The sequence below is a fragment of the Rattus norvegicus genome, chromosome 1 (genome assembly GCF_036323735.1).
Source record: "Rattus norvegicus strain BN/NHsdMcwi chromosome 1, GRCr8, whole genome shotgun sequence".
NCBI lineage: Eukaryota > Metazoa > Chordata > Mammalia > Rodentia > Muridae > Rattus > Rattus norvegicus.
Genome location: NC_086019.1, coordinates 23,310,359 through 23,332,870, shown reverse-complemented (window position 1 = coordinate 23,332,870; position 22,512 = coordinate 23,310,359). Strand labels below are relative to the sequence as shown.

At 41.3% G+C, this 22,512-nt stretch overlaps 2 protein-coding genes across 2 annotated transcripts; both read left to right on the top strand.

Annotated features, from left to right (window-relative positions):
• Positions 1–9,375: 9,375 nt before the first annotated feature.
• Positions 9,376–13,345, top strand: Taar2 (trace amine associated receptor 2). Its single transcript, NM_001008512.1, has 2 exons — positions 9,376–9,399; positions 12,350–13,345. The coding sequence occupies exons 1-2, from the start codon at positions 9,376–9,378 to the stop codon at positions 13,343–13,345; spliced, it is 1,020 nt and encodes a 339-aa protein (NP_001008512.1).
• Positions 13,346–21,066: 7,721 nt separating this feature from the next.
• Taar3 (trace amine-associated receptor 3) lies at positions 21,067–22,095 on the top strand. The gene has a single exon (NM_001009532.1). The coding sequence runs from the start codon at positions 21,067–21,069 to the stop codon at positions 22,093–22,095; it is 1,029 nt and encodes a 342-aa protein (NP_001009532.1).
• Positions 22,096–22,512: the final 417 nt, after the last annotated feature.

The following is a 22,512-nucleotide window of genomic DNA, read 5'->3' as shown; positions in this document are numbered from 1 at the left end:
CTCAGGCTCTGCACATGTTGATCAAATACTGTAGCACTGAACAATGTCCTCAGCCATCCTTGCCGATTTAAGAAGGAAAGATAATATGTAATTTTATTTCTTTTTTTCTGATGTAATAAATCTACAATTTTTATTTATGGGAGCAATGAAGAACTCGTAATAGGGTAGGTTTAAATTTTTTTTATGTTTTTCTCCTGAAGAAATTAATAAAATTCTTAGCTTTTAAATAATAAATATTTTGGTATATAAAAATTATTACTGTGTGAACATACAGAAAACAAAATAAGTAATATACTGAGTTTAGTTTTTTAAAAAACATTTCTTTTTTTTTAAATAAATGTTTTAGTAGATATATTTCTTTACTTACATTTCAAACGTGTTATTCCTCTTCCCAGTTTCCTGTCTATAAGCCCTCATCTCCCCCCCTCCCTTCCCCCATACGGGTGTTTCCCCCATACATCCCCCTTATTGCCTCCCCCATAGTCCCCTGCATTGGGAGTCCAACCTTGGCAGGACCAAGGGCTTCCCCTTCCACTAGTGCCCCAACAAGGCTATTTTCTGCTACATACGCAGTTGGAGCACTGGGTCAGTCCATGTATAGTCTTCAGTAGTGGTTTAGTCCCTTGAAGCTCTGGTTGGTTGACATTGTTCTAAACACTTGACGATAGCTCACTGGATATATAAACAGTTGTAAAAAAACAGACAAAGAATGCAAATTTATTTCTTGACAGATCCTTGCTATTCTCTTCTCTTATGTCTTCTTTTCCTAAAATATTTTCCATGAGGCTTCAAGCTGCCATTGAATTTATGACCATCCTACTTGGGGCTAGTTCTACAGTGAGTCGTATCAGCCCCTACGCCTAATTTGTATCTGTCTTTGATTTTGCCTAAGAGGAAAATATTGCTGACTAATGAAAAATTTTTAAAAAAGAAAGTATCATAGGGTTTCCATGCCTGTGAAGAGACACCATGACCACGGCAACTCACATGGAGGAAAATATTTAACTGGGGCTGTTTCAGGAGTTTAGTTTATTATCTTCATGATGGGAAGCATGGTGGTATGTGGACAGACATGGTTCTGGAGAAGGAGCTAAGAGTTCTACATCTGGATGACAGGCAGTAGGAAGAAACAGTGAGCCACTGGGCCTGGCTTGAGCTTCTGAGACCCCAGAGCAGTGGCACACTTCCTCCAACAAGGCCACACCTACTCCAACAAGGCCACACCTCCTAATAGTGCCACTCTGTATGGGTCTATGGGGGCTATTTTCATTCAAACACCACAGCCACAGTGACTTAAAGTTACTTCACTCACAATGATGTATTAATGCCAGGAAGTCTTCTGGTATAGACCCTCAAAGTCAGGTAAGCATCTTTTTCAAAACTCCCAATATATTTCACACAGTACTTAGTACTCTCACTAGCTCTGTGCCCTCACTGGTCATGTGACTTCATTGGTTATGTGTACACACTGGCTATGTGCACTCACTATGTGCACTCACTGGCTATGTGCACTCACTGGCTATGTGCACACACACTGGCTATGTGCACACACTGACTGTGCTATGACACCCTTTATCCCTTGGACATCACAATCTTATTCTTCTTTGTGCTCTTGTGATCTTGGTTACCAGGATTCACAGGACATTTCCAGAGGGGTTCCAACTTTTTTTTTCTTAGAAGAAAGAATTGATCAGTCATTGTTCTGTTGCTGTGAAACTACACCATGACCAAGGCAACTCTCATGATAGAAAAAAAGGAAGTGGGGGCTCACTTACAGTTATTGGGGGCTCACTTACAGTTATTGGGGGCTCACTTACAGTTATTGGGGACTCACTTACAGGTTTAGAGGTTCAGCCCATTCTCATCATGGTGGGGCATGTGACAACATGCAGGAAGACGCTGGAGCAGTACTTGAGAGCTCCATCATGATCCAGAGGAAGAGGGGGGCACATCTGGTGTGGGCTGTTGAAACCTCAAAAGCTACCCTCCATGACACAATTACTCACAAGGCCACAACTTCTGAGCCTTATAATCCTTCCCAATAATACTCCTGACGACTAGGCATTCAGTTATAATTAGCCTATAGGGGTAGTTTTTATTTAAATCACCACACTCAGAAACAGTTGAGGCAGAAACAGATACAGTTTATCAAAGATTGTGTAGTTTAATATAGAATAACACAATCAAGATAATGTAGTGGCCTTTCCATATTGTAAAATTTTTTTCAGTGGAATAAAGATTTGTCTAAGATTACATTTCCACTGTTCTTCTCTTTTATGAAGCAAAAGGCTTTTCAATCTGAAGTTTTATTTTTATTACTTTTAATTATGCATATACATATATGCATATGTGTGTATGTGTGTGTACCTGAGTACAGTTGCCTGCAGAAGCCACCCCTATAGGCTAATTATACATTGAATGCCTAGTCATGAGTATCATTTGAAAGGATTATAAGGTTTAGAAGTTGTGGCCTTGTCAGAGTAATTGTGTCACTGAGGGTAGCTTTTGAGGTTTCAAAGCCCACACCAGAGGGCCAGATCTCCCTGAAGCTGGAGATACAGATGGTTGTGAGCTGTTTGTTGTGGGTGCAAATTCAGGTCCTTCAGAAGAACAGTATGCATTGTTTACCCCTGGCTCATCTCTCCAGCCCCAGCAGACAGCTTTCTGAAATACTCTTATTTGATGAACTTGTTTGTGTTTCAATTAAAAACTTTGTGAACTCACTCAACCTATTACATCAGCCTGTTGATTACCTGATAGAATGAAAAGTGAGTATAAAACATACTGGGGAGAACATAGTTTATAGATAAATAAAGCCACAAAAAGTGCTCGGAACTCTCAGTGAGTTCCCTGGGTAGACACCAGGCAAACACAGTCAAAACCATTCCTAAAACTTGCCTGCAATGTCCCAGTGCTCTGCTTGACAGAAAAGTTTACTTTACTTAGTGAGTGCATTATAGTTATGCATTTCAAAATGGAAATTATTTATGAGCAAAGAAAGCTGATATTTAGCTGAGGAATTTCTTATGGCAGCCAACCAGGGCCGAAGTGTGTGAGATGTCCACACAGCCCAGTGCTTTTCTGAAATTGCCCACATGGAGGACCCTAGTTTTCCTCACCATACCAAGCTCTGTGAGCACCTTTGCATCAGAAGTGGAGGGCGAAGGCCAGTCACTCCTTTGCAGTGTTTGCGTCAGCTAAAGTTTTCTTTCCGGTTTTACACTTGGACCTCATTGAATACTTTGAGAATTCCCCTAGGTACTTAGTAGTTCCTCAAATGAAGCCCTGTGATCAATGTTTTCCCATCCCTATTAAGGGCAACTACTTGCCCAGGGATTTAGAAGATGAAAATATTTTCCTTCAAGATGACACCAAACAGAAGTGTTAATGACACCCCCTGGTCTGTAATTACTCAGAAGTTTGGCAAATGAGAAGGAACTGCCACTTAAACATGTCTCTTTAGACTAGACTGTGGCTGTCGAGTGTGAACCGGTAAATAAAGAGCAGTGGGTATTGGTAAATAGCCAATCAACACATTTAATTACCCTTATTAGCAATTCTCTCATGATGGCTTTGAGCAGACAGGAGTCTTTGCAGACAATGACATCATATGCTTGAAAGAAAAGGAGAGCTTCATTTTTAAATTGTAAACTTTTTAATATGCCTGTTCTATCTCCTGTGTACAGAAAATCAGGGAAAGTTTGGTGAACCGAGAAAAACATGCAGATTGTAAATTGGGCTTTCTTCCGCAGTTCATATGTTGTCAGTTGAAGTATGTGTTCCTTGTTATTGCGTTTCCTGCATATTTGAACACCATCCATTGCTGGCGGGATAGGTTTCTCTCCCTTCTGTAGCGTGTCTTCCACACCGTTGCTGGTCTCCTTTGTCATATGCCTTTAATTTGCCATAGTCTCATTTGTATGTTTATGCTTCTGGTGTGGTGTTTTTGAGGTCATGTAAAAAAATTGCCCAGGCTAAAGTCATAACCCTTCCTCACTCTATTTTATTGGTTTTGATAAATGCTATTAATCTCGTTACATAAACCGCCTCTTCTTTTAGTTTTCTCAGAGGTCTTATTGAACAATATAAATTGATTTTAATTTTGCCATGTTCCTGTTGAAATAATCAAATGATTGTTCTCCCTTAATTTGATATTGTAATGTTTAAATTATATCCTAATATCAAACTCTTAAACCATTTTCCATTTTTCCATGAATAGTTCATGAGTTGGATTCATGTTCCTGAGTAAACTTGAACTTTAATTTTCCTATTATGTGGATTCTTGTCAGGTTTCCTGTCAGGTACATGCCATATGTCAGCTTCATGAAGTTACCTGGAAAACCAATCACTTCCTGTGTCTCAGTTTGTCTTTACAGAGTCAGTAGAATTGCCATTTGTCTTTTCCTTAAGTTGGCTGCCATTTTCATTCTGTGAGCAATATTTTTTTGTAACCTAATAAAAATAACAAGACAGGAAAATAAAAAATACAGACAACGATGATCAGAAACATAGGAATAAAGCTGTTGAAAGTGGTACGGGAGGGGATAGGAAGATGGTGGTTCAGTCAGGAAAGGGGCTGCAGTGTGAGCATAAGCTTGCATCTCTGGCACCTATGCCTGAGCGTGGTAATGCGTGTTTGGAATCCCAGTGTCAGAGGCAGAGGCAGGGGCAGGCTGATCTCCAGTTTGATGGCCGGTCAGTCTAGTCCTGAGTCTAGTGGGAGACCCTATCTCAAAAGATAACGTGGATCAATAGCAGAAGATAGTGACATCCAATTCTGGCCTACACAAGCACACACACATACACATGTATCTATGTGCACATATGCACATACACACTATATGTGCACACACAAACATATGTAGCAATACCCAATTAAAGCTACTCAAACTGATCCCTGTTGTGACACCGCACTCCAATGTTCTGGGTGTGACAGTGTGTTCCTTGCTAACCACTCCAAATGAAACACACACACAGCCATTATGGTGTTTTTTAAATGTCTTAAAAAGCTCAATGGCTGGGCCACCTCCACATGGCTAATCTACCTTCCTCTGATATTCTCAAGTTATTACTTACTAAAATCTATATTTCATCTTTGATGCCCTAGGCCTAGTGTGTGTGTGTGGGGTCCTCTTAGGGCTTCTCCTCCTCGGGTCCTACATGGCAACCATGCTCTGTTCTGCATAGTTTCTTCTCTCCTTCACTTTCTCCCGGCATGGTGGATCTCCTTCTTACTCCTCCTTCCTCTGGTCCCTTGCCTGGGTATCATAAAAGTCCTGCCTCTGTCTGTGTGCCCAGCCGTTGGCCACTAGCAACTTTATTCACCAATCAAAACCAACTGGGGGCAGGGTCCTCTCAGTCTCTTATATGTGAAAGTGTGGATAGTCATGAATTTGGGGGACCCAGATTAACATAATCTAAGCAGCATTAGACCAAACCCACAACAAACATACACAAAAATGTACAAGAGATGAAGATATGTTTTTAGAATTGAATATATAAACAAACGTATATGTATAAGACATGTTTTTAATGTGCAACAAAGTTCATTGGAAGAGAGTTAAAGATGACTAAGTAAATATGGAGCTCATCCACGTTACTTATGGGAAAGACTGGATGTTATACAGATAGTGTTGCTCTCCACTTAAAATCCAACATAGCTTTTGCAGAACCTGGAAAATTGATGAAGATCTAAAAGATCTGAAATAGCCAGGCCACTTTGGGAAGAGGAAGAGGAAGAGGAAGAGGAGGAGGAGAAAGAGGTCTTGCTCTATTAAGTATGAAGACAGTGTGAGGCTCTGATACCTAAGGCAACATGGCATTTATCTGTTATTGAATAAGATGGTAAATGAGATTACAGAGCTCAGAAATATAAACGAGCTTTGATGAACTGCATATCTGCATGCCGGATCTATGGATAAAAGTCAGGTCATTCAGTAGAAGTGGATAAAGAAGATTTACAAGAAAAAATGGAATGGCAGCCTTACTCTGTCATACATATCATATATAAATCAGTATAGCCATTTGGAATACAGTCCTAATTAGCTTTGGGTATCAAATTGACACAGTCCAGAGTCATCTGAAGTAGTCAGTGAGGGTGAGATTGCCCAGGTGGCCTGTGAGCATGTGTGTAGAGAATTGTCTTCGCTGATTGATTGATTGGTGTTAAATGGCCCAGCCTACTATGGGCGGTGCCTTCCCTAGGGAAGTTGACTGTTGATTGGTGCTATATGACCCAGCCCACTGTGGGCGGTGCCTTCCCTAAGCAGGCTCTCTGTTGATTGACATTAGATGGCCCGTCCACTGTGGACCGTGCCTTCCCTAGGCATGTGGGCCTGGGCTCAGTGAGAAGGGTAGCTGAGCATAGGCCTGGGAATGAGCAGGTAAGCGGTATTTGCTGTTTCTGCCTGCACGTTTTTGCCCTGAGTTCCTGACCTGACTTATCTCAGAGACAGACTCTAATCTGGCAGTGAAAGCTAAGATGAACCCTTCTGCACGTTGATTTTGGCCACAGTATTTACGATGGGCTTAGAAAGCAAACTAGAACGAATACTATTTGTTTTCCTATTGTGAAAGACGAAAGACATTATTCCTGTCTCTGCAATCGCTTTTCCATGTATATTTATGAAAAAGGAAAACGTCACAAATGTATGCTACTGCAGACTTGCACTAGAGTGTTCCAGAAAGCTTTGCTCATATTAGCAAAAGAATTGGAAACAATTCAAGTGATCTCTAATGAGAGAACAGATTTATTATATGGTAACGAAGTGAATGAATTACAGAAAAACAAATAAGGGGAATTTTTTCAACAGACAACAAAACCCATGTCATTCATTTTATAAGGAGTTCTAAAAAACAAGTCCAATTATACGCTGATTGAGCTTGATAGTTTTTTCACTTATTAAAGAATAAAAAATGATTATTAAGAAATTGAAGGGAATATCATGGGCATACAGATGTATGGAAGTTAGTGCTATTCCAGGTCACAAGCAAGAGTGTCTATTATGCTGCTAACAAACAAGTAAGACATGTGTCACAATTAATTGCAATTAATTTGAATTCTATATTGTCATACTCCATTAAAATGTAGACATTTATGTTAGTGATTTACCTCTAGCTTAAGTTACAAAATCTGCCCATATCTCATCTTGTAGAATTTATGTTTGCATTTTCCTTTCCTTCTCCTCTTTTGGTTATAATCTCCGGGAACTAAATCTAGGTATTCGGTTTTCCTAGGCTGCCTGAGGTGTCAGTGTTAAGAGCAGACAGTCACTCATCCTGAGAAGGTAAACCTCTGTGTATAGAAGCACAAAGTTGGGCGCTGAGGCTTGGGGTGGGACAGCTCTGCTTCCTAGGGGTGTAGAAAGAGAAAGTGGACTGGGGTCCATTGCATTTATGGTCAGCTCAGTAATGTTCTTTGTAAATCCTGTTTTGAGTGTCTTGTGTATTAGACGGGGAGGTTCAGAAGGGTCCCCTCAGGATTAGACATGTTTATTGGGGTTCAAGTGTGTTGCTGTCAAGCTTTGATAGTGACTCTGTTTCATTTCTCCTTCCTATGTCCTGTCAGGATCTATCTACCCAAGAAAGGTCTAGTGTCCTTTCTATCAGTGGAGCTAAAATGACACATACGTGGTTTTTGTTTAGAAGGTACAGTAGGTGCTGGAAGTCGTAGATAGTACCAACTCCTATGTACACTTGGGCTTTTCTCCGCATTTGTACCCCTGTGATAAACTTTAACACAAATTAGGCAAAACAAAATTTTAATGATAACTTATAATAAAACAGAACAATTATAAAAATTGGTGTGACTTTGCTTTTTACAGTTTACTATATTTTAGACACTACATTACAGGAACATTTTATGATGTGAGGAGAGATGTGGTGAAAGGAAGGGAGACAGACAATATGGACATTGTAGTTAAGCACTGGGATACTGTATCCGGGTTATAAGGGATACTTGAACAAAAGCACCAAGGGACTAACAGCTGCTACTATGTTCCTGTGTAAGTAATGGAGATGATGATGATGATAACGATGACGATGACGATGACGATGATGATGGTGATGACAGCGACGATGACGATGATGATCAATGGAAATAATAATCATGATTTTTAGTGCTGGAGATTGAGTACAGGGCCTTCTTCAAGCTAAGCAGGGTCTCTATCACTGACCTGTATTCTGGACTCCAAGAACACTTGCATAATTCTTTACAGAGCCAAGAAAGATATTGGAAACTCTTGAGTAAAAATGCTATCTGCTAAATACTAAAAATTAATTCCTAGCTTCTTTATAATCATCTGGGTTGATATCTGTACTTAGAATGTTTCTTTAAAAAACAAATTTTCCGTTTATGTTGCAATATAACTGCGGTGCTCTGAACTACTCAATGGGTGATTTCTGTTGCTGTCTTTCTCCCTTATGAAAAGCTCTCAGGAACAATCAAGTCAAATCATTTACATATTTTGTAGGGACCCAAACAAATGAAAATGCAGAGCTCCTCACTAAAATGTCACGAAGAACTCAGAGGGAGACAAAATCAGTGAGCTCCTTAAAGCCCTTCACAGCTCAGGTTCCCTAAATGACTATCCAAGTTTCATACGTTCAAAGTAGCTATAACTGTAGCTGAGGAAGGTCACTGACAACAGGCATAGCTGAAATGGCAGCAGGAACCTGGTGTCATATAATGACCAGGATATCCTAACAGTGGAAAATAAACTTTCTCATATCAAAAGAACACGTACAAAACTATAGGCATCTGTGACTAGATGTGAACAGTTTTAAACACATGACATCCAAGAGGATATGAGCATAGTCGTGGGAGTTACTTAAAGCAGTGCTAACTGTGTGTAACTCCTCCGGTGGTGTTAGGAGCACTGAGCTGCACCCTAGGCAAACACAGGCAAAAGTGGATGAGAAAATCCTGTGAGTATAAAATGTGACACAAAATATGGACTGTGCTTCTTCATTCTGGTCATCCTAAAGTGGCGGCGGACATCTATGTAATCTATTTCTCTCCTTGAATCTCCCATTCTATCTTTTTCTAATGGGGATTGAGAGTCATCGATAGCTGAAGGAAATCCATTTAACTATTACAGCCTTTACGAAATAGCTGTCTTACAGTATTCACAGTGCTGTGGGTGGTGAAAATTTAGGCAAGCAGAGATTCCTAAGAGGATAAAGGGGTAGGTCAGGGACACTTAAGCTCTTAAACTTCAGAATGACAAGGGCCCTCCCCTTCTCCCCAATGCATATCCAGTGCCCTTGAGACTAATTGTTAAATTATAAAGCAGCATAGTTAACATAGTTCATGTCTTAGTGCAACATCAGCAGTCAGCAGAGAAGAGACAGTGTTTCTTCCACAAAGCAGCTACAATGACATCTTTTGAAGCCCAACAGGTACATGGAAGGGATTGCAAAGGGAAGATCTGTGTTTTCTCTTCTTTGAATGTTAAGTAAAATGTCTCTGCTGTAAAGCAGTAACATTGTTTCTGTTTGTTTTCTTCTGTTTTCAATCTGTTCCCGTGTAGGGAGAATAAGTAAGATTCTAGATGGTTAGTGATTCAGTCAGGGCTTACTGTAAATTTGCAGTGGAAGGCAGTTCAGTTTAAGCATGGAAACAAAACTATTTACTGCCTTTTGACGACATGTCTTGTCTCCTGAACACCTGAAAAGAGTAGGGGTTTTTCTAAGGATCAACTGATTTGTTTGATACAGGTGTTCCTAGGTGAGGCAGAGGGCTCTCAGGGACAGAATGTGTGCTCGCTCACTGTGACCAAGGCACTGGGCTGAATCCCCACTTCCCAAAAGAAGGGCAAGGGAAAAGCATAGCAAATCCAAAGGGAATTTGATTGGCTTATTTTGAAATCACTTCACTTAGAAAATAAAAGAGTTATCTGGGTGGGGGATCTGTCAGTCTTGTCTGTCTGCCTGCCTGTCTGTCTATTATTATCTTATATATGTATCCTATCTATATCTCATGCCTTCCTGTGGTATTTTTTTAATACACCTTAGAAATGCACGGGAAGATGATTTTAATGAAACTCTCCCAAGGCTCAGGGATGATTATGGAAGGGGAGAAGGGAGGAAGATGTTGAGAGTCAGAGGTGAACCACTGTAGTGAAACAGCGCTTTCCAGACATGATAGGGACACTCCACATGTGAATTCAACCTTCTTGCATGTACAAGATGAAGTCAGACAAAACGTCAATGTGGTTGGAGGGAGGTCATAAAGTCCCAGCACTGAGGAACTGTTGGCAAGAGATGACTGCAGGAGGAGGTAGATTTTCTTCAGCGACATGGTCCCTGAGAGACCTCCTGGGCTCTAGTTGATGGCCCCAAACCTATGTACAGACTGGCAGTACCATGTGGGCTCAGAGGGTTAAAAACAAAGGAGACATAGGCTGGGAGGACAGAGTGGTGGTAAGGGTAAGGCAGAAGTTGGAAATGAAGGACCAGGAGATGGACTTGATCAAAACACATTACATGCAGGTAACAAAGTTTTGAACAAATGAACAAAAATCGCTCTCCTAGGCTGGTCATTGTGGTGCATACTTATAATCCCAACACTCCAGAGATGAAGACAGGAGGACCAAGAGTTCAAGGCCAACCTGGGTCCTATGAGGTCTTATCTCAAAAGCCAAACAACTAAAGCCAAACCAACTAACCACCACTACCACCTATTGGGAATAGATTGGTATTCTGTCAATACCATCTAAGGCATTAGCTGGCAGAGACCTTAAATGGAATTTGGTGATCTACCTGCCTGAGCTTCTAAGCACCCAGGTCTCTCATAGCAGAGGTTCCTTCCTCCATTTCAAACCTCTCTGAAAGCACATAGTGTCACAGACTCCACTTCTCTGCGGATGAAACTGGAGTCCCAGAGTAGGAAGAAAAGGGGACTCAGTCTGCCTTGGATCCATTCCTTGCCATCAGCCGCTCCCTTTCCTACAGCTGGTTTGGTTGTTTCAATAAAAAGTAGTCACTAAAAGGCCAGATGCTTTGAGTTCCCTCCCCAGGACCCACATAGTGGAAGGAGAGAACCAACTCCTAAAAGTTGTCCACTGACCCTTGTGTACCTGCTCTGTGATGCTGGCTGTACTTGGGGACTTGCTAGAGAGGATGGTTCTGCCAGATAATTAAAGATACTTCAGTAATTCTACTTAAAAATTTTAGAAGAAGAAATCAAAGCATAGAGAACATCAAAAATCACATGAACGAAACCATTTTCACACAGTAGATTTATAAGGCAACATACACACCACACCAAGCAAATCGTGTCTGATGATAGATTCCAGAGTCATCTGGGGACAAAGTGTATGCATTTTCTAATAGTAATCTGTTCTTTCCGCACATACAAGGAAGCCCAGTCAGAGGTTAGGCCAGTAAGACATTTATTTGTCTCTATTCCTCTTTCTCTTTCGGCTTCCTCCTTTCTACTTCTGATTTACAACTCCTGTAACAACAAAGTGAGTGGATTAAGTGTTGGTGGTAAAACTCAAGCAGGCATTAAAACTATAAACAATTTTAATCTACTCTATTAGAATCCTATCAATCATAAAGTGAATGAGAAAGACACAATCATATTTATATATATTTTTCCTTTTCTCAAGTTTATTTGTAAAAGCAGCATAGGACACTGGTCATCTGCACATAGTGTGTAGGTGGGTGTGTCACAGCAGTCCAGCTGTCTTCACACAGGCAGGCGCCTTTTCTATGGGGTCTGCACAGGGGCCTGGGCGCTTTTGGGAACCTGGGCTGGAACTGAAGCCTGGACCTTAGCCGAGGCTTTGGTCTTTGCCTGGGTTTGAACCTTTGGCTTTGGTTGGCAGAGCCTACGACCCTTGGCTATGTAGCTTCGAATCTTCCCAAGCTTGGGGTGAGTGATGAAAGCCAGATGGCTGAGTTTGCGGCTGGGGCCCTTTGGCATCTTGGACTTAATGGCCTGAGGCTTCACAAGGGTCTGGATGGGTACACTCACTGCCTTTGCATTGTTGACCTGCATCTTCTTCAGGCCTTTCTTGTTGTGCTTCTTGGTAAAGCGCATATTCCTCAGGAACTTGGGGTCAACACCCTTAAGAGATTCATATCTTTGTGTCTGGGGTTTCTTGATGCCGTTTCTGTGCCATTTGTGGGACTAGTTGTGTGTGGCGTGGTTCTTGGACTTGGCCATGTCTGCACGGTAAGCTGCTCCCTCAGCTTCTGGGACCGCATATTTATATATTTCAGTATTAATCATCCTCCCGAGCCTTCTGTGCTTTTTTGTTGAATCTGTCAATGAGAGAAGAGATAAAATGTAGAGTGTTTGTCTGTTCTCTGTTAAGTCCCACGTGTCCTTTCGTTTATGTAGGAAACCTTCGATTGTTCAGAATATGGGAATGGATCTTGCCCAGAGAATGAAAGGTCTCTGGGGGTCCGAGCTGCAATGTACTCACTGATGGCAGGAGCCATCTTCATCACGATCTTTGGCAACCTGGTCATGATCATTTCCATTTCCTACTTCAAGCAGCTTCACACACCGACCAACCTCCTCATTCTCTCCATGGCTGTCACCGACTTCCTGTTGGGATTCACCATCATGCCATACAGTATGGTCCGGTCAGTGGAAAACTGCTGGTATTTTGGGCTTACCTTTTGCAAGATCCATTATAGCTTTGACCTGATGCTTAGCATAACGTCCATTTTCCACCTTTGCTCGGTGGCCATAGATAGATTTTACGCCATCTGTCACCCTTTGCATTATTGCACCAAAATGACTATTCCGGTCGTCAAGCGGCTGCTGCTCGTCTGCTGGTCAGTCCCCGGGGCGTTTGCCTTTGGGGTGGTCTTTTCAGAGGCTTATGCTGATGGGATTGAAGGCTATGACATTTTGGTTGCATGTTCCAGTTCCTGCCCAGTCATGTTTAACAAGCTCTGGGGGACCACCTTATTTGTGGCGGGCTTTTTTACTCCGAGCTCCATGATGGTGGGGATTTATGGCAAAATTTTCGCAGTATCCAAAAAACATGCTCGCGTAATTGACAACTTGCCAGAAAATCAAAATAATCAAATGAGGAAGGACAAAAAGGCAGCCAAAACCTTGGGGATAGTGATGGGTGTTTTCTTACTGTGTTGGTTTCCATGTTTCTTCACGATCCTGCTAGATCCGTTTCTGAATTTCTCTACGCCTGCAATTCTGTTTGATGCCTTAACTTGGTTCGGCTATTTTAATTCCACATGTAATCCCTTAATTTATGGTTTCTTCTACCCCTGGTTTCGCAGAGCACTCAGGTACATTTTGCTGGGTAAAATTTTCAGCTCACATTTCCACAACACTAATTTGTTTACGCAAAAAGAAACAGAATAGACCTGATCCGTACTAGTGCACCCAAGAGTGGCACTCAAATAATGAAATTGCTTCAAGGGGCTTAGGAGATTGAGGGGGGCCAGTAAGGAAGGGTTGCCATGGCCAGAGTATGGAGAGAAGTGGATGAATAACAAAGGAAATGTGTGTAAATATATATATATATATAACATATATATACACATATATAATATGTATATGAAAATATATAATGTAGAACTAAAACTAAATGACAAAGACATAACAAATGAAATATATGTAAGAAAATAAGGACTCTGCATAGTGAAACCTAATTATAGTAATGTAAATGTTAATAATAAAAACAATAAAGAGTAACAAAACAGATGTGTGCAGTAATTGTTTCTAATTCTTTTTTAGCACAGCAGGGTGACTATTGGTTAAAACACACATAATAAATTTCAGAATGACCTGAAAAGAATGAAGTTACCAATACTTGAAGATGGTTGAGGTGACGGAGATGATTTTCACTTTGATTTGATCGCAGAACACTGTGTACACACCCTGGCCAGCCATAATGCACTTCAGGAAATGGACAAATTGCAGAAAAGAAAAAGAGAAAAAAAATCAAGTTGTCCAAAGTGTGTGTGTGTGTGTGTGTGTGTGTGTGTGTGTGTGTGTGTGTGTGTGTATGAGAGAGAAAAGAACACAGACAGAGACAGGAGATAGGCATAGAAAGAAAACACACACACACACACACACACACACACACACACACACAGAGGCGGGGAAGATGAGGGAGGTCTAGCATAAAAGGCTCTTGGTCTCTACTTGTAACAGAAAACTAATCGTTCTTTGTACCCAAATTCTGCTTGACCCATTGGTCGTACAGAAAAATTAGAAAGGAAATAGAAGATGTGGAGAAACTCAGGAATAAAAAAGATGAGCAAACACCTTTTGAAAAGTTGGTTTTATTTATTTCATTCCATGCGCACAGGTGTTTTGTTTGCAAGGATGTCATGTGCACGTGGTGCCGGTGGTGGCCAGAAGAGGGTGTGGGACCCAGTGGAACTGGAGCTCCAGATGGTTGTGTGAGGCTGTGTGGGTGCTGGGGACCAAATCCCCTTCCTCCAGAAGAGCAACCCAGGCTCTTGAGTTCTGAGCCATCTTTAGCCCTGCCTGATTTCTTTTACTATTTAGAAGGATCAGAGTGCAGCTGAACTTGAGAAATCCTCTGTCCTGGGACCACCACACATGTTGTGGGACGTTTTCCTTTAACGTTTGTTTAATGTCTAAGTGCACCTGTCCTGTTTTTGAAATATGGATAAGTTAAAATTGTTGATAATTAAAAACCAAGGACTATCATTTTGACAGAAAGCAGCAATTCATCAGATGAGGGTTAGACTTTTACTAGATTTTACTGTGGTGAGATTAAATGTATTTTTTTTAAATAAAGATTTGGAAGGTTGCTGACATGTCACAGTGGATAAAAATGCTTGCTACGAAGTTTGAGTTCAATTGCCAGGACCCCCGTGGTAGAAGGAGAGAGCCGGTGTTTGCATAAACTTTCCTTTCATCTCCATACAAATGCCATGGAATGTGTACACACATGTATGCACACACACAAATAACTAACACACAAGAAAAGAGAACAGAAACATTCTATGAAAGTCCTTTTCGGTATATCATCTACTGATTGCAACAGACTCTTCCCTATTTGCAGAAGAACACTCTTTGGTGACTTCTATTCTCCTCAGGCTTATGAGCAGTTGTATTGTATCGGGTGTGTTGATGATCAATAAATGCAATATTAAACATGTTGTGCTATGAATCCATCAATTTTGGATGAATATCTACGCTTATCGAACATTAGAATAGTAAAAAGGGAAGCAAAAAAATCTCAATACTGAAAGAGGAGATCAAGGGTTTGTGACTTTACATTTGGCGTTTACGACTTTTTTTTTTTCTTTTTTTTCTTTTCTCCTGCACGTTGAGACTCATTAACGCTGATGGCGGGCTGTAGTCAGCAGTGTGTTGGCAAATGTTCCAGCTCCTAAGGAGGAAAAATGCCGTTTAAAATTTGACACCTTCTGTGCCCTAAGAACAACAACCCGAAATACCTGCACACCTGATTCTAAGCTATGAACGCAATGTCCATACCCTTGAAAACGTAAGCACCTGCTCCTTAAGTGGGCAGCAGTGACCTTAGTCCTTACACTGAAAGCAACATTCTCAAGGGAAAGCCAGTGTGAAGGGAAGACAGCCGATGATATCGGCACCCCTGACTGAACTGAAATATCGCCTTACAAAATTAATTTCAAATCTGTCGGTGTGCATGCGGGGTGGGACGTATCTGCACATCCTCTGCGGATGAGTTGTTTTTATTTAATTTCTTTACTTTCTGCCATAGCAGTGAAAAATTAACATTATAAATGAGAGTTAATAAGTTTGTTCTGATTTTAGCCCATCCCAGGCATTAAAATGAGACAATGACCATTAAGTAGTCAGAAGAAGCAGTAGTCAAACGCAGCTCAAAAATGGCCCTGTGAGTTTTCCTGTAGACTGCATGTGCATGGTCCTCCTGATGGGCTGATTACTCACAGCCTGATGGGAGGAAGTGGAATAAGGTAGCTTCATGAGCATGGTCGAAAAGACTAACAGCGCGCGCACGTGCACACACACACACACACACACACACACACACACACACACACCAAAACAAACAAACCAAACACACATGCATACACTACACACACACAAACACACACACACACACACCTCAAAACAAACAAACCAAACACACATGCATACACTACACACACACACACACACACACACATACACCAAAACAAACAAACCAAACACACATGCATACACTACACACACACACACAAACACACACACACACACACACCCCAAAACAAACAAACCAAACACACATACATACACTACACACACACACGCACACACACACACACACACACACACACGTACACAAAGGAAAACTAACCTAGTATATTAGAACCTGAGATGACGTAGTCATTTTTCATTTCAGGTTTTATTATTCTTTGACAGTTTCATATACAGACATTTTTTGGTCATTTCTTCCTACTACCAGTACATCCTCTTCTCAGCAAGGTTTTCTCTGTTTTCTTGTCTCTTAGATTTTTAAATTGTGCTCTCTCTCTCTCTCTCTCTCTCTCTCTCTCTCTCTCTCTCTGTGTGTGTGTGTGTGTGTGTGTGTGTGTGTGTGTGTGTGTGTGTGTCAATGTGTCACCTACTGGGTTTATCTGGGTTGCTTGTCGATGGATGGCGCATGAAGAACTTACTAGCTTCTACAGCACTGAAGAATGTGGTGGTCCTCACCTCCCCTAGCAGCCAACAGTTGTCTACACATCTTGTCTATATGTCTTCAGGGATGAGTGGGGCCTCATGAGCCCCGTTTCCTTATTATTTTATAAGATAAAATGATCTGATATATTCTCCTCCTACTACCTCCTCATCCCTAACCCCTGACAATTACTTTAGCCGAACACTGAAGTAAAAGCGAGCAGTTCCTCCCCATACCAGTGTCTTCTCATTCAGAGGGAAAACCCTTCACAATTAAGACAATTATTATTGCCGTGGACATTAGCTGACATTTAGTTTAGCTCCCCTTGTCTATGTTAGCATGTAAATGGCTTTGGTGTCTTCTTTTTCTGGAACAAATGCCAAGTTACCAAGAACTCAGAACTGAAATTATGTCCTTCATTTGGAAAAGGATATTGAAATTTCCTGGGACACGGAAATACACAGAATATTTTAATATCCTCGAGGGAAGGAAGTTAAATGGTGGTACCATCGGGGATCTACAGTTAGGACCTCTCTCAGGATCCTGGATCCGTATTCAGTGCGGCCCTCTTGAGAGCAGAGATGAACCCATATATGCAGACTGTTGAGTCTCTGCATTGAACTCTCCAGAACTTCCTGCACCACACTCACCAAAGCACTGAAAGGAACTCTCCAGGTGAAAGTGACCTTCTAAGAAACAAAAGGTACTGTGTTGTAGAAAGAATGGGAAACATTTGTCTGTTTCTCACCGATACAAATGTTTGGAGATCAGGATGTGTTACTCCTGGGTCATAACAGAAAAGGCAGAGTTTTGTTTCCCTAATTGGAAAATAATTATTATGGTATTCTCCTGAAAGGCTTTTTAATATTTCCATCAAGATGCGTTTGGCAGGGTTTATAAATTTCTATGTGGCATATAAAAATGTTTTTACTAAGTATAAAGATTTTGTGAGACGTGCTTCAATAGTTGTAACCTTACAGTGCATTTTGACATTGTATCCACCAAAGTAACTAATTGTTTAAGTAACTTCCCGATGCCATATGTTATTTTAATATTTTCCCTTGCAAGCAGCATTTACTTAAGATTTTCTCTTGCTGCTCCCTTGTCAAACTGCTTCCTCATTCCAAGGGCACAGAATGTCCCCAACCAGAAACTTACGGTCTCTGCGATACGAGTTCCTGCTCATTCCATGAAAACATCTGAGGTTTCATTGCAAGCCCACTTCCAGGAAATGAGAACAGAGCTGGCCTATAAATTAACTCCAATAGGATGGGCCGAGGCCATAAATTCTTGTGCTGACCAGGCAAAAGCAATATATTGCAGACAGAAAGGCATGAAGGAGCTTCACTGGAACAGGGGCCAGGCGAGCAGGAGTTTAATGCTGTCCCAGTGTGTAGTTGCTGTGGCCACTTCAAGATCTGAGGTATTTTAGATATATGGAAAAGCTGGACCATGCGATAAAGCAATCACATGTTTGGCACAGCGGGTGTGATATACTGTGTCTGTAATCCCAGAACTTGCAAGACTGAAGAAGAAGAGTTGCTGTGGCATCCGGGACAGACTTGGTCACAGAGTGAGGCAAGAGTGAGGAAGAGGCAGGAGGAAAGGGTTTGCTACTTTCTAAACAGCATTTTTTTTGTTTCCGTTATCTTAAAAATTTCCGAGAGAGATTAAAGAATGCCAGGAGACAGAATGCTTTACTAATTGTTTAGGTGATATGCTGGGGCTTAACTTCTTACTACTTAACAAATGATTCCTGCCCTAAAGATGACTTTGCATTATGTCAACAAGTTTGGGAAATAAATGGAATACTATCTCACTTCTCAAGAAGTTTACATTAGGACAAAGCACAGTACTAGATGGAAAAGAATACTTGAAGCAGTCTCTAATTTCTTTGATTATATCAATTATTTTGTAAGATTTCTTTCAGCTGTGAGCATTTTTAAAACAAGCTTCCAACCCAAGCCTTTAATTCCACACTTGGGAGGCAAAGGTAGGAGGACCTCTGAGTCTGAGACCAGCCTGGTCTATACTGATAGTTTTAGGAGTCAGGGTTTCACAAGAAACTGAGACCAGCCTGGTCTATACTGATAGTTTTAGGAGTCAGGGTTTCACAAGAAACTCTGCCTTGAAAATAAATAAAGGAATATATAAATGAATAGGCTTCTGGAAGATAATATTGTTTGTGCTGAGTCCGAAACATCAGAGAGGAATGGCCTGGTTGTTGGACAGAACAGGAGCAGCTCAGGCATGAAGTAGACATTTTTAGGACAGCATGGAGACCACTATTAAAGATACAGGATAGGGACTGAAGGGAGGGGAGCCTACATCAGAGTTTCCATAGAGATAGATTTTGAAAATATATTTGATATACCAGCAGGGCCATATATTAATCTGCCAGTCAAGGTGTGTTTCCCAGACTCTGCCCCTCATCTACTTCAAAGGCAAACATAGTCCTTATGAAGGATGCATTTCAATAGATTCTGCGTTCCCTGATCCGTCTCTAACGCATTGTCCCGTGCTTAGTTTTAGTAGATACTTTCTGCTCTACTAATTTTCAAATAAAACAACATTTAATGTAAATTATAAGAAAGGCTCACGATTAGTCTCGCTCTCCTTTCTGTCCTGCTCAAATTGTTCCCGCTGTCCTGTGTAAGCATCAACCATCTAACAACACTTAGCCTGCTCTCACCTGCTTTTCAGAAGGTGGCGTTCAAAAATTACATCCCTGCCCCCTGTCAACGTACAGGAACCATGTAAGAACTGGCAGTTGTAGCTGCTTGTAAGTTTTGATGCTATGAGTGTAAATGGCCACATGTACTTACAAAGTAAATTTATAGGCAAAAGATTTGCATTTTTCCCACCTTAGTTTTCAGTGTGACACTTGGATATGGTCTCCCTGTGGCCAGCAATGGTCTCCAAAGTAGTCTTTCCTGCTGCAGTCTTAAATGTTGACAATTACAGAAGATAACAGAAAATATATAGCCACAAATCCTAGTAAATGCATTTTATTTTTCCTAGAGCATCCCATGTCATGTGTACTTTACGATAAATTCTATTTTATGAAATTACTCATGTGGTTTTAATACCGCACAAAGAATGGCTTTGAGTCTTGAAAAACAGAATTTAAATTTGAGAATTCATGCTTAAAGATGCGTATTTATTTGCGTGTGTGCTTGTCTTACTTGTTGGAGTTCACCGTGTGGCCCAGGCAGGTCTGAGACTCTGGCAATCTTCCGGCCTCGGTCTCCTAAGTGTTGGGTGAGCCACCACTTTATGCTCTAAGATGATTCTTTAATTAACTGTATAGAAATCACATTATCTCCTGACTGGTGAAATGAGACAGAGAACCATAGCTAGTTCTAGACCCTAAAATTGGACATAGTTAGGGTAAGAGAATGGAATGTCTGTATTACTCAGAAACATGCACATATATTTGCATTCTGTGGTAGAATTTTGGATGCAGTTTTTAGTTCCAGCATACCTTATATTACTTTGATTTTTAAGGCTAAGAAAGTTAGACTATGAAGCTAATGTTCAGTGTGGAGCCCCTATGCCTCCCACTGAAATGAATGTGTCCAGCAAAATGTCAATAGGTTTTAACTGCACAACAACAGAGTGCACTACATGTCCGACTTTTGGCAAATGTGTGTGTCGAGGCCAAACCAAAACTAGGGAGATAAAATATCCCAATGATAAACTAAAATGATTGCTTATGAACATTTTCCTTTAACAGTATGCTATTTCTGGTGCCTAAATTATCTGTAGAGATTTTGCATATGAAGGGTTCAAATTATCGAACAAACACATAGGGAAGGGCTTTGTAGTCTGACTTAAGATTTTACACATTCAGTATTTTGACGGTGAATGTAAGCTTAAGTTCAATAAGCTCTTGGAATGAGGCTGCTTATGATAAATGTCCACCAAAAAAAAAGGGGGGGGCAAGAAAAGAAAGACTACTGAAAATCTTCCAGTTCATCACAAAAATAAAGCAAATAGCAGAGGAATACGTGGTGAGGAAAGGAGGGAGGGAAAGAGGAGTAGAAAGACATCAACACAGGAAAGAATGAACTATTCAAGTCTTCCATTTTTCAAATGCAGAATTTAAGTACAGTAGGTGTAATTTTGAATTTTTAAAATTCTATTCTATTCTTAATGTATGGATACTCTGTCTGCATGCCATCAGATCGCTTTAGAGATGGCTGTGAGCCATCTTGTGGTTGCTTGGAATTGAACTCAGGACCTTTGGAAGATCAGCGGGTGTTTTTAACCACTGAGCTCTTTCACCAGTCCTTAATTTTGAATTTTTAAATTAACGGTGTTTAGTGTGAACTTAAGACTTTGAACACTAATGTACTCCAGGCAGGTGAAGTTCACTGGGATCCTTTGAAGAAAAAAAGAAACTCCGACTTCTTCCTGGAAGGGAACTTGAACCATGGATCTAATATACATTCCTGAAGACTTATCCAGCTGTCCAAAATTCGGAAATAAATCCTGCCCTCCCACCAATCGCTCTTTCCGTGTGCGCTTGATCATGTACCTGCTTATGACCGGAGCCATGGTTATCACCATCTTCGGAAACTTGGTGATAATCATTTCCATATCGCATTTCAAACAGCTACACTCTCCCACCAACTTCCTGATCCTCTCCATGGCAACCACCGACTTCCTGCTGGGATTTGTCATCATGCCTTACAGCATGGTGAGATCAGTGGAGAGCTGCTGGTATTTCGGAGACAGCTTTTGCAAATTCCACGCAAGCTTCGACATGATGCTAAGCCTGACTTCCATTTTCCATCTGTGCTCCATCGCTATTGACCGGTTTTACGCAGTGTGTGCCCCTTTGCACTACACCACCACCATGACGGCGTCCATGATCAAGAGACTGCTGTTTTTTTGCTGGGCGGCCCCAGCTCTCTTTTCTTTCGGTTTAGTTCTGTCAGAGGCCAATGTTTCTGGTATGCAGAGCTACGAGATTCTCATTGCTTGCTTCAATTTCTGTGCGCTTACGTTTAACAAATTTTGGGGGACCATACTGTTCACGACCTGCTTTTTTACTCCTGGCTCCATCATGGTTGGTATTTATGGTAAAATTTTTATTGTTTCCAGACGACATGCTCGAGCCCTCGGCAATATGCCTGAGAACACAAAAGGAGCAGGGAGAAACCTGTCTAAGAAAAAGGACAGGAAAGCAGCCAAGACTCTCGGTATCGTCATGGGGGTGTTTCTGGCGTGCTGGCTACCTTGTTTTCTGGCTGTCTTGATTGATCCATATTTAGACTACTCTACCCCAATCATAGTTCTCGATCTTCTGGTATGGCTCGGGTACTTCAACTCTACTTGCAACCCCCTCATCCATGGCTTTTTTTACCCATGGTTTCGCAAAGCTCTTGAGCATATAGTGTCAGGAAAAATATTTCGCTCCAATTCAGACACTGCAAACCTTTTTCCTGAAGCACATTAAGGAACCAAACTAAAACCCCGGAGTATAAATAAGACTCGAATACAGAAAGTGACACTATTTTGACCCTTACAAACCCAGGTGTGGTGCTTCAAATAAGAATGGCTCCTGTTGGCATTTCTTTGACTATGTGCTCCCCAGTCGGTAGAAGTGTTTTGGAAGGGCTAAGAGGTGTGGCCTTACTGGAGGAGAAGGGGTGTGGCTGGGGTGGGTTTTGAGGTTTCCGTAGCCCAGCCATTCCCAGTTTGGGCTTTCTCTCTGCCTAGAACTTGTGCATCAAGATGTAAGCTCTTGGCTACTTGGTTCAGTGCCACGCCTACCTGCCTACTGCCATGCACCAGTTATGGTGATCATGGGCTCGCCCTCTGAAGCTATACGCCCCCAGTAAACCATTTCTCCTATAGGTTGCCTTGGTTATGT

Bases quoted from the DNA above. Each gene is read 5' to 3' on its own strand.
- Taar3 (NM_001009532.1), top strand. From the start codon at position 21,067: ATGGATCTAATATACATTCCTGAAGACTTATCCAGCTGTCCAAAATTC.
- Taar2 (NM_001008512.1), top strand. From the start codon at position 9,376: ATGACATCTTTTGAAGCCCAACAG. The intron at 9,400-12,349 runs GTACATGGAAGG...TCGTTTATGTAG, and splicing joins CATCTTTTGAAGCCCAACAG to GAAACCTTCGATTGTTCAGA.